Genomic DNA, 12,737 nt, shown 5'->3' on the forward strand with positions numbered 1-12,737 from the left:
TTTGCAGGGTTAGCAATACACTGCACATTATTTTTACCAAACTATTCTTGTCTATATAATTATTAGGCTTATGTATTAATTACAATGCTGCAATAACCTTAATTTATTTTAGTAAAATAATTTCAGTTAGGAAATATACATTTTGTTATAATTCCAATTTCTCCAACATAGAAGTTCATATGCAAGTGAAAAATATTATTTGTTTATAATTAATGAGGAGCATTCAACACTTTAATAAATTGTTTAATCACACAGGAAAATTCTGAAAAAGTTACTAAGACAAACAACTTAAAACAATAAGCGAGGGGAATAAATATAATTAATATTTTAAAAGACTTGCTTTTTAACATCTATTGTCAAATATATATGACCAAACCACATATGGGATCTCTAATTCAATCATAGATATTAAGTAAATTATTTACATAATGTCATTATATTTCGATGTATGCATTATATTAGATGCATACCAATGAATAATCTGTAAGTAATGTTACATACATCTCTGTCCCTGACCAGCTAAACTAACCAATCCCTAAACAGAAAAACTCCCTGGGAAAAGTCTGTCCCTAAGAAGCCCTATTATATAAGCCCCTCTGCCTGTCGAGTTCCAGGTTGTCCTTTCCCACCCTGGCAGAAGCAGCCACTCTCCTGGACACCTCCTTCCCAGAGAAATCGCTTTCTTAAGAGTCTTGAGTGAAGACCTTAATTCACCTGTGCAGACAGAAGAACCTTGCTGAGACGTCCTTCAGGGAACTGAGCAGAACAGAACCTTGCTGCGATGTTCCCTTAGGTGGCCTGAGCAAGACTGGGTGGAAAACATAACAACTTTCTGTCAGAGCCTACGGGGATTGCTACATTTCTGCGGGGGTTTCCCCTTTAACAGAGTGTGGCAGAAGTTAACATCTTTGGCGGTAGAAGAAGCAGAGAGCTCTCTTAGGGCAGTCTTTTAGGGAAACAGAACAGAGCTCAGGTGTAGAGTCTCTTAGAGAGGAGCAGGATTGCTATAGCCTGCCAGGAGCCCATCCCCCACCACATCCCAGCTTCAAGTAGCCAGGCTTCCCACTGACAAGTCAGGACACCTCTCTCTCCTAGGCTGAGCTGCCCTCTTGTGGTGTCAGCCTGCAGATGTCCTATTGCGGCTCTAGGTAGCCTGGCTTCCGGATAAGTCAGGACACCTTCCCTCCAGGGCTGAGCTGTCCTGCTGTGGCTCTAGGTATAGCCTGGTTTCCTGTTGAACTTTATCCCATTTATGCTCCTGTATCTTTGCTGCTCCAGAGCTGTAACGTTCACACTCGCTTACATAGACAATTATAAAAAAGCTTAACAACACAATTTTTACTTCTCATAAGGCGGTCAGGTCCTAAGGTTGCTAAAAACTAAAACTTCATGTATAAATTGACAGATACAAAATAGCTCTATGGAACTCAATTTCCTAAATTATACAACAGCAAAAGTTTTTATTTTGTTTTGAAAATCATTTCTGACCCACCAAAGAAACCAACCAATGAACACTAAAATTTTCACTTTTAAATAAATCTAAGTTTTGAAGGAAGAAAAAGTAGAATTTGATGGCACTCATTTCTTTATTTTCACCTGCATTTTCAAATACTTCTAAGACATAAAATTTCGTTGTTAGGAATATTTCCTAACTGAGCCTCTCCGCTGGCACAAAAAAACTCCAATCAAACTAGATTAGACGCAAAAAAATGCCCACGTTTAATGAGTGCCACGCTATTGGGTGCCCGGGAGCATGGGGGGAGGGAAGGGTGCATGGGGGGAAAGGGAGACAGAGGGAGAGCAGACACAAAACCCACAAAACCAGAAACCACCTGTCATGTCACCTCCCGACCCCCAGCCCCGCCCCCACGCACCGGCAAGCCTAAAGACTCTTTAGCGGTCCTGATCCTCCCTGGGGAGGGGGTCAGCGCTTGGCAGGCTGGGAGTTGGAGTCCAAGCGCTTGGCAGGCTGGGAATTGGAGTCCGGACCAGGGCAATTCCCAGGCCAGGGGCTGGGGTGACACTTCCAACTCAACATTATATTCCAGACTCTTTGGATACAGGGGTATTAGAGGGCTGGGGTCTCCCTTTTGACCACTCCTTATTTTTCATTGTCGGTGGTCACACCCAGAGCTTCAGTCACTAATGCTAGCAAGTGTTTTACCCTAAGCTGTCTCCCTGGGCCTAAACACAAAATCATAACTCTTAATGAAGTTGTTTTCTGCTTGAATTTAAAGAGCCAAGCCTCCTCATCTTCTTGTGTTTCAGCTACAATGCAAAATAAATCAAAAGGGTTATTGAGAACATACACACACACACACAAAAAAACACCTTTCAACAAATGACAACTAGGAAAGTTGTTCAAACTTCATTACATGCAGCTTGACAAATGAGTCATGTTGAAAATGGATCTTGAGCCTCAACGCACAGAGAAAGACCCAGAAGTATGTAATACATTTGTCCTTGGTGGAAAGACACTGTGATTAATTGCTGTAAAGCTCTCTGAGGAGGGGTACGCCTCAAGGTTTGTAGAAGCTCTTAATCTTCAGAATACATAAAGTTTGGCTTAGGATGACGAAAAAAGAAGTCATGTGCAGCTTTTCACTGCCCCAGAACAAGAACTCTGAGCTTAGCACACATAGGAGTACCTACCCATCCACCCCTGTTCACCATGCTACAGACCTACCTCCCAATCAGTTCTACAACCCAGGCTGGCCTCAAACTTGGCATGCAGCCAAAGCTGGCTGAGCCCTGGGTCCTACCACCTCTCTTCTAAGTGCCGAGATGACAGGCATGAACCACCATGCTCGGCTTTTAAACTAGAAGGTTTTCTTACCAGTCAGTATAATTCTTTCAGGATGCCTTTATTAACTGTCACATACACACACATATGCACACACACACCGTGCCCCTTAAGATAAACCAGGGCCTCTTGCACACTAGACAAGTACTCTATCAGTTACCAATCTGCTACATCCCAATCCAACTTTTATTTACTATCTGTAAATGTCCACAGGATGATACTGGGTTTTGTTTAATAATCAATGTTTTTTAACATTTCATTTATGTTTCTGTTCTCTCCAACTTACTCTAGAGCAGGATCTCGGTAGACTCTCAAATCCATTTTATTGCAAACCTCAAGGAATGATAAATAGGTACACATTTGGATAAATGTTATATTGGAAAGCATCTCATGTTTTCATGCCCTAATAATTCACATTGGTTGAGGAAGGACTACTAGGGCCATGTTTACCCCCAAACAAACAAACAAAAAACATACTAAAGGTAAATTCACTTACTGAGAAAAAGCATTCAGCCAGTTTTCCAAAAGAAAATATCCACATACTCACCTACACCCTTTACTAGCTGAGCAGACCAAGGAGGGAATGGGGCAAACCACTAAACAGCTCAACAGAACTGAAGAGAGAGTAGCCACCAGTTACGAATTCTCAACTGCAATGCTAACAATCACAAAGACTATATAAATCTTTATATCATACACTGGGTCTTAGGATAAAATTGGAAGAAACCAGATGATTTTGATAAACAAAAACACGTATCTCCTTGTGTGACAGCCCGTGTCCCTATCTTCCGTGTTTTCTTGTGTGACAGTCCCCTTGTGTACCTTATCTTCCAAGGGCTTCACACAGGATCTGTCCAGTGCAGCCGACCTCTCTTGAAGTGGTTCAGAGAGACTACGACAACACAGTCATTCTCCTGCTTTTTTTGCTGCCCCCAGCACACGCTTCCCTTCCTCTGCTTCTCCTGTGAATTCAGTTTGGATCACTTTTCTTTTTAAACTTCTCACTACTTCCTCAATTTTCTCCATCATTGTTTCAGTTCAATTACTTTATTTTAAATAGCTTTAATATAAGTTTTCTTAATCATAAAAATAGTTACCCAGTCTATCATGAGAATCCTCTTTCCTGTCTTCACATCAGGGTCCCCCCATTGCTCTCTACCTAACGTTTTCTTGGTCCTCACCTTTTCTTCCTCTTCTCGCCAGCACCGTACAAGCAGCCATCCTCAGCCTTCTAACCCTGGGTCTTCTCTGAGGGCACTCACTCTACCTCACTTGCACACGAATGATTGCCAAGCTACATGCTTAGCGCTGGTTTGCAGATTCCCATCTACAAACAATTGATGGGCTCTGGCTACTTTTATAGCTCCTTTCAAATGTACTTCTCATATAAACCATCATGGTTTTTTCTATATTGGGCTAACTTTTCTGAAAAACTAAAACTTGAAAATAATTTTGCCCTTCCCTTTAAGAAGCTGCTACATTTCCATTCACCTACTCCTTTCTACCACCACCATCATGTTCCCAGTTCATTTATGCATTCTTAGACTGCTCACTGTGGTCTACTTCAGCCCCTCCTAAACATTATTAGCTCGAGCACTTGTACTTCACATAAAGTAATTCACTTTGTACTTTCATGATAATGGAAAATATTCTCTTTGAGAATAAGAAAAAGATCTTACTTGTGAGTGGAACTCCCGACTAAAAGTAAAAGCACTGACTTCCCACAGACCAGGAAATGATATCAATGAGTTATCGATAGAGGAGAGGGGCATGGGCAGAATGCAAAGGCCACAGCCTACACACGATAATGCGGTCACGACAGGCTACTGCAGGTGCTGTCTCCCGTTCAGTTCCATCACTGACTGCTGTGACCTGCTTATCTCAGGTGAAGGGATGCACGGGTGCGAGTGTATGCCAGTCATCATAAAGCACTGTGCACAAACACTGACAAGGACGGAGAATGTCATGAAAAACCATGGTGGTCAATGCACACAAGTACCTGCCTAGGTCACAGACACACACTTCAGATGACCCATCTCCTCGTAACCCAGCTGTTAACTACCACCTCTCTTCTACCTAAGTACACAAAGAAGCAAGAGTATGTCACACACAACGAGAGACACTCTCCAACCTGAATTTACTCTAGTTCACTTAAAGACTTAACAGCTCACAATACTGCAAAAAATTTTAAAAAACAGACCATCACTATGGCATTAATATCAACACTGTGAAGCTCAATGTTTCCTTTTCATGGCAGTCAAGATTTGTGGGATATAACTCAACCCATTCAGCCATTCCTTCTACTGCATCAAACAAATCAGGAGGGGAGGGTTTCACACATCACAGCTGCACACCTGCCACCTGCACCCCGAGACTTGCTCCACCTGCACCCCAAGACTTGCTCCATCTAACATCAGAGAAAGTTCAAGACATCTTTCAAGTCCCACCACACAAAGACTTCACAAAATTGTAAGATATAAAACTAAATAATAAAAGAATTTCATTGATGAATCAATAGCTGTATAACCCATAAGTCCTGCACCACTCTATTCTCCTGTATTACTCAGACTTTCTGTAAATAGCAACACTACAAAACCATTTCTTTTATGTCCAGAAACACTGATATTTTATACATAGCGAGCACTAAAGCAATGCTTAATTGATTGCAATATCACTCTCATACAATCACACACCTCTGGGAAGCAATATAAAAAAATTACCTGACTCAATCAAGTATAAACAAATCACTTCTAGTGGATATTGTACGGTAGGATAGGTATTTATCATTCCTTCACAGGCCTTCTTCAACCTAGTTGTCTCATGAGGGAACTTGAAAATATAAAAGCATAATAAAGTGAATTCCAACAGCAATCAAACATACTGATGAACATTTTCATAATTAGAAACACACAAACATCACTTACTTTAGATAAGCACTGAAGGAAACGCTGATAGAGCCCTCGGTGCTCTTCACTGGGAATACTGTCCGCTAAGTCCAGTGCATTCTCAAATGCCGTCCACAGCTGAAACACACCACACAGCTGTGATGCAGCATGCTAAGTGAAAAATGCGGCAAGTACTATACTGTATGAAGAGCCCTTTAAAAGCTGGGCAGTGGTGGTGGTGCCTTTAATCCCAGCAATCAGGAAACAGAGGCAGGTAGATCTCTGTGAGTTCCAGGACAGCCAGGGCTAAAGACACCTTTATAAAAACTAAACCTTCAACTTATGCCTGGCCCTCATGAATCTTCTGTTTGTTTGGTCACATTTGCTTATTTATTTATTTATTTATTATTTATTATGCATACAGAGTTCTACCTACATGTATGCCTAGCTCTCATAATTCTTCTGTTTGATCACATCTGTTTTATTATGTATACAGTGTTCTGCCTGCGTGTGTGCCAATACAACAGAAGATGGCACTGGATCTCATTACAGATGGTTGTGAGCCACCATGTGAATGCTGGGAATTAAACTCAGGACCTCTCAGCCATTTCTACAACCTGTTTGGTCAGATTTATAAGGTAAGGTATCTCTCGCTAGTAGCCCAAGCGAGCCTTGACCTTGTGGAAATCCTCTTCCTCAGCCTCCCAACTACAGGAATTACAGCTTGAGCCACTTCAATCTACTAAGTCCTGACAATTTAAATGGAGGAGGGGGGAAGAAATGTCTATGTAAGCTTTAAAATACATCCTAACTCCAACTGGCCAACTGAGTATACTAAACTAGTAAGGGACAACTATAAATTTAAAACATCGGCTTAATAAAGCATCTTTCCCTTCACTGTTGGTTGCTACAAAGCAGTCCACTAGAACATTATCTTGTATGGTAATATAACATCACAAGCACATCCTTTGGAAATTCACCCAGAGAAGGAAATCTTTCAAGTGTAGCACCTGACCCTCACTGAAGAAGATTCTCTTCAGAACAGAGACCATTACAGAAAACCACAATTTAAAATGCAGGGAACAACTGATCATGGGATGCCCACCTTGAATAGATGACTCTTTTAACACAACTCCTGTACCCAAGGCTCAGAGAACATTCCAGAAGAAGGAACAAAAAGATTTGAAGAGCCAGGGCACTAGGAAATCTGCTGCTACAAGGCAGCATATCCTTGCTATCTCAATAACATGGCTGCTGAAAACAGACCTGAACAAACACAACACCAAGGGCCATGTTAACATGGAAGAGGATCTCATGGGCCCCACCTGGGCAAACAACTACAGGCAGCTAAGGAATACTGAGAGCACAAGTGGCCTCCCCCAGGGAGCTGTCCCCTAATTGATTATTCAGTACCAAGTGGTCAGCCCCGAAGTCATATATATGCAAGCAACACTGGATGGACTACAGCCATACGAACTAATATATTTGTGCATATATAATGTATGTATAATGATAACAAAGAAAAGAAGGCCAGGAATTTCAGAGAAAGTGGGAGGTTGTAGCATGCAGGAGTTGGGAGAAAGAAAGGAAAAGGAGGAAAATGTAATTACATTTTAATTTTTTAAAAAGGACTAAGAAAAGTACAGGAGGTAAGGAGAAAGGGTAGAGAGATGGCTGAATATGACCAATGAATGTTCTTTGTATGAATGCCATAAATAAGCATGGTTAATACATACTTATAAAAAATTGTTAGGTACAGTTAATCCTTAGTATACAGGAGAATGAGGCAGGAGGATCAAGAACTGATGTCCAGGGTGGTCTGCCCCTTTCTGAGTGAATACAGAGGAGGGATAGATTGGGGGGCAGGGAAAAGGGGAGGGAAAAGAGGAGGAAAGGGAGGATACAGTTGCGATGTAAAATAAACAAATAAAGAAAGAAAGAAAAAAAAATTTCAAGCCAGCCTGGGTTACATAGTAAGATCCTGTCTCAAATCAAAAACAAAACAAAGCAAACAAAAAGTGTGCAGGTGTGTGAGTACATGTGTGTGTGAGTTCATGCCTGCACACGTCTTTGTGTGTGTGTGTGTGTGTCTGTGTGTGTGTATGTTTGTGCTTGCGCGCACACGCGCGCGCGAGCTGGGGACTGGAAATAGCTCAGTGTTCGGTATGGTCCTACAACATGCAAGCACTAGATTCAATTGTTAACACAGAAAGAAAATAAGGAAGGGTAGTAGAGAGGGGGAGAAGAAAGATGAAATGAAAAAGGAAGAGAAGAATGAAGGGAAAAAGGAAAGGAGAAGGGAAGGAGAGTGAGAAAGTTGGAAAAGGGAAGAAAACGAAGACAAGAGGAAGCTTGCTTACTGCGGAACACAGAAACTCAGGAGTTTGGGCCAGCCTAGGCAACTTAGTAAGGCATTATTCTTTTTTCTTTCTTTTCTTTTTTTGGTTTTTCAAGACAGGGTTTCTCTGTAGCTTTACAGCCTGTCCTGGAACTTGTTCTGTAGATGAGGCCGGCCTCAAACTCACAGAGATCCGCTTGCCTCTGTCCCTGAGTGTTGGGATTAAAGACATGTACCACCTATTTTTTTTTATTTATGAATTTTCTTCCATGGAGTAGAAGTAAATAAAAACTATATTTTAGTAATTTTGGTATATGTTTGATACTGTGTTAACCAAGAAAAATAGTAAAGCTATATTATATAGATATATCTTAAAAGAAATTGATGAGCTACCCAGTTTTGTCACTACTAAATTTCTCCTACAACTTCTTGTACAAGACAGTCATTACTACCGCATGTTATAATTGGATCTAAAAATATCCTTGAAAGGTCATGTGTTGAGGGTTTGGTCACCAGCCTGTAGTGACCTTGGTGGTGGCAGGAGCTTGAGGGAGTGAGGCCCAGTGTAAGGAAGGTAGGTACCTGCAGCAGATCCTGGATCCTTTGGCCCTTTTCAACCTAGGCACCACAGGTGAACAGCTCTGACCCTGATGCCCTGCCTGCTCTACACACAGAGCAGGAGAGAGACACTCAGTACCGACTGACGCCTTTGAAGCTGTGCACCAGTATAAACCTTCCCTACTGACACCTTTGAAGCTGTGCACCAGCGTAAACCTTCCCTACTGACACCTTTGAAGCTCTGCTCCAGCGTAAACCTTCCCTACTGACACCTTTGAAGCTGTGCACCAGCATAAACCTTCCAAGTGACACCTTCGAAGCTGTGCACCAGTGTAAACCTTCCCAGTGACACATTTGAAGCTGTGCACCAGCGTAAACCTTCCCTACTGACACCTTTGATGTTGTGCTCCAGCGTAAACCTTCCCAGTGACAGGGCTGAGTGGCACACTGACAAGAGACAAATAGCTTCTTCTTTTAATCCTCACCGCCTGGAATACAGTATATTCTCAACAGCATTTTCTGAACATGAGAACAAACTGATGACTGAACAGGTAAACATACAAAAAGTTGTATTCAGTCTGTAACTGATAAGATGTTAAATCGCACATTTAGTGAGAGGACAGTGTTACATCACTGTGTCTCTACCTTCTAACGGAATTAACTATTGATTTTCATGATGGCAACCACGAGGAATAAACAAGTTGATACCATCTGCTGAGTTTCATTATCCTGATCCTCTATCTCCTCAGCGAGCAACTGAGTCAGTTTTCTCCACAGCTCATAAAGCTCTTGCTTGTCTGCTCCGTCTTCTTGCCGTGTCTTTATCAGTTTACTCCAAGTCCGAGCCACCTATTGAAAAGGAGATTTCACTAGTTAAGTTACCTTAAACCTAAAATGTTTAACCTAAAGACCAAAATCATTTCATCCATTAACATGTAAAAATAGCAAAAGTACAATATCCCATGCCATATGAACGCCAACAAAAAAAAAACAACCAGTGGATTAGGCAAATTTCCAGGGTTCTATCAAAAATATCACTTAGACAAGAGAAAGATGACCATACCCCAGCCCCACAATTTGGACAGTAATACATGGCTACTAAGCCCCACAGACACATACTTAGTAAACATAAACCAGAATCAAAGGTTAGAACTAGAATATCACAAATTGTAGTTCAATTTCCAAAACACTGTAATTTATTTCTCAAAATTTTTGATATCACACTATTTTAATTTTTAACTTGTATTAAGCTAGATGAAGCCTTTTTCTAACCCTTTCACAGAGAGCCTTTAAAAGCCACTGACCAACCTCTAGGTATCTCTTTTCCTGGTGATGCAGATCCACGAGTTTCTTACAGACATCACACCACTTCTGCTTGTCAACACTTAGAATAAAAAGAAGAAGAAAAGGAATTTTAATCCGATGGCGGAAACAAGCAAAGACTTCAAAGCCTTAGGCATTTGATACAACAGTGCTATTGTATAAAACAAGTCTTTTGTAAAGGGTGAGGAAAGATCATCATTCATTATCTTGATCATAAATTTTAAAATTCCAAACTGAGTCAGTCATTGTAATAGTCTTTTCAGACTAATTCAATCACAGGAAATTCTGTGACAAATTTCTAGAAGAAAATTGCTTCCAAATTCTCAGTAGATGTTACCAATCCTTTCACTTAGCTATTTTTGGGTGTCAAGAATCTGGAATTAACTAAAACCCAAGCTGTTGGGCACAGGTGGAAGGGATTTTCTTGACTGAATCATTTGAGGTGGGAAGACCCACCTTAAAATCTGCGCCACACCTTCTTGTGGCAACCTATAATAAAGGACATGAAGGACATATCTGCTTGCCCTCACTCTGGCAAGTCCATTCCTTTACTGGCATCAGAGCCTACTTCTTTGAAATTCCTGAGTTTACCTTAGACCATCTGGGACATCCAACATCATGGACAGAATTATTACTGGATTCATGGGCTTTCTCTGTTGCAATAGTCCAACCACAGCCTGTAAACCACTCTAATAAATCCCGTGTGTGTGTGTGTGTGTGTGTGTGTGAGTGTGTGTGTGTGTAGATTCATTCTATCAGTTTCTAGAGAACCCTAACACAGTTTCTATATGTAGATTCATTCTATCAGTTTCTAGAGAACCCTAACACAGTTTCTATATAATTTCTTTCTCTCTCTCTCATTGATTTTTCGATACAGGGTTAGCCCTGTAGACCAGGCTGGCCTCAGAACTCAGTGATCCGCCTGCCTCTGTCTCCCAAGTGCTTGGATTAAAGGTGTGCACCACCACTGCCCAGCTCTATATAATTTCTAATCACTCTATCCTAAGTCAGGCTTGTGATGACTCTGCCCTTTCCCCACATACTCCTTACCTTTCATAGAGATCCAACAGCTTTTGGTAAACCCCAGGTAAATCACCCTTAGCATTTTCATGATGACACTTCTCATACAAACTTGCTAGCCCCTGAAAAAGGAAGCAGCGTTAAGGATTCTTAGTAAAATCTCTCATGTCCCCACATTTATTTATTGTGTGAAATAATGCACTAACACCTAAAAATTACCAAAATCTACAGATAAATTATGTGTGGGATTTCCTTCCAAGTAAAGTGAAGGTACGAAAGAATCTTTAAAGTCTTCTGTTCAAAAATAATCCATTTGGGTAGGAAGGTAAATAGTGATAAACAGTATCTTTGGCACCTAAAATTAACTTTTTTTTTTCATGAGACAGGCTTAAGTGCTTATTTTAACACTGGAGTCTGCACTTGCTTTCCCCATACTATAGGAAATGAAACATGTCTCCATACCTGCTTCCCCATACTATAGGAAATGAAACATGTCCCCAGACCTGCTTTCCCCATACTATAGGAAATGAAACATGTCTCCATACCCGCTTTTCCCTTACTATAGGAAATGAAACATGTCTCCAGAACTGCTTTCCCATACTATAGGAAATGAAACAAACATGTCTCCAGACCTGCTTTCCCATACTATAGGAAATGAAACATGTCCCCATACCTGCCAAGCAAGCAGCTGCTCTGGCTCTAGTTCAGTAGCCTTTTTATAGGCACCCTGGGCCTGGTCGGGCTGTTCTAGTTCAGCTGCAGCAACACCAATGAAGACCCAGGCATTATAGTTATTTTTTTCTTGTTTTAGCACTGTCTGATTAAGAAAAAAAGATGAGAGTAAGTTATTACATTTTGAAAACTACTGAACAAGCAACAAAACAATAGTCAGGACACTGGATCTGGCACCAACAGAGCAGCCCACAGAATAGTACCTAGCCAAGTACAGTGAAACAAAGATCATAAGGGTTTGGAACATGAGGTACCTTTTAGTAAAATGCCCAAGGGGTCTTGATACCTACATAAAATGACCCCACCCTTACCCCATGAGAACGTTAGGTAGAGAAGAGCAGCAATTCCTAGCCACATCCCTGCCTCCAAATCACTGCACCCAACTCCAATATTGCCTTTTCCATAATAATACATTCCAAAATTAAAGACGAATTCTCTGTGGTAGTTATAGATAAATTCATCCTAATATAACTATACCAAGCAAATCAACAAAGGCAATAAATGTTTAAATAATACCTGTCATCTAGAACAAAATTATACACAAGAGATATTTCTTTGAGAAATATGAGTATTTACTAAAGTAAAGTAAACAGCTTTAAACAAGATTAATATATTCTAGAGAAAGAAAAAAAACTAGGAGCTAAATTAAATCTGGCTCTCAAGGTTTTGCATATTCTAGGGAAAAATCACACTTCTATGAGTTGAACCTATGATGTAGGATTCCCCTCTGTATGCTGTGAACACCACTGTTTAACAAAGAAACTGTCTTAGGCCTGGGCAGGGCAGAATAGAGAAAGGTAGGTGGAGAAAACTAAATTGAATGCTGGGAGAAAGAAGTCAGAGTCAGAGAGAAGCCATGTAGCCCCACCGGAGACAGACGCTGGAAGGTTACCTGGTAAGCCACAGCCTTGTGGCAACACTCAGATTAATGGAGATGGGTTCATTTAAAATATGAGTTAGTCAGAAATACGCTTAAGCTATTGGCCAAACGATATTGTAAATAATATGGTTTCTATGTGATTATTTCACTGCTGAGCAGCCTGGAACAAGCTGCCTCCTACAACAGATTGCTGCTCCA

The 12,737-nt window shown here is 40.9% G+C and overlaps 1 protein-coding gene across 3 annotated transcripts in view; it reads right to left on the minus strand.

Moving 5' to 3' along the window:
- The window catches only part of Ttc37 (tetratricopeptide repeat domain 37), a 105,631-nt gene that overhangs the window by 75,611 nt on the left and 17,283 nt on the right, over nt 1-12,737 (minus strand). For all 3 annotated transcript variants that reach the window (XM_038321495.1, XM_038321497.1, XM_038321496.1), the window contains exons 3-8: nt 11,601-11,744; nt 10,958-11,049; nt 9,893-9,968; nt 9,293-9,433; nt 5,728-5,826; nt 5,524-5,632 (exon numbers count right to left, since the gene is read on the minus strand). In XM_038321495.1, the coding sequence (XP_038177423.1) occupies nt 5,524-5,632; nt 5,728-5,826; nt 9,293-9,433; nt 9,893-9,968; nt 10,958-11,049; nt 11,601-11,744 (661 nt within the window). The remainder of the gene's footprint in view (nt 1-5,523; nt 5,633-5,727; nt 5,827-9,292; nt 9,434-9,892; nt 9,969-10,957; nt 11,050-11,600; nt 11,745-12,737) is intronic.

This window comes from Arvicola amphibius, chromosome 3 (genome assembly GCF_903992535.2).
Source record: "Arvicola amphibius chromosome 3, mArvAmp1.2, whole genome shotgun sequence".
NCBI lineage: Eukaryota > Metazoa > Chordata > Mammalia > Rodentia > Cricetidae > Arvicola > Arvicola amphibius.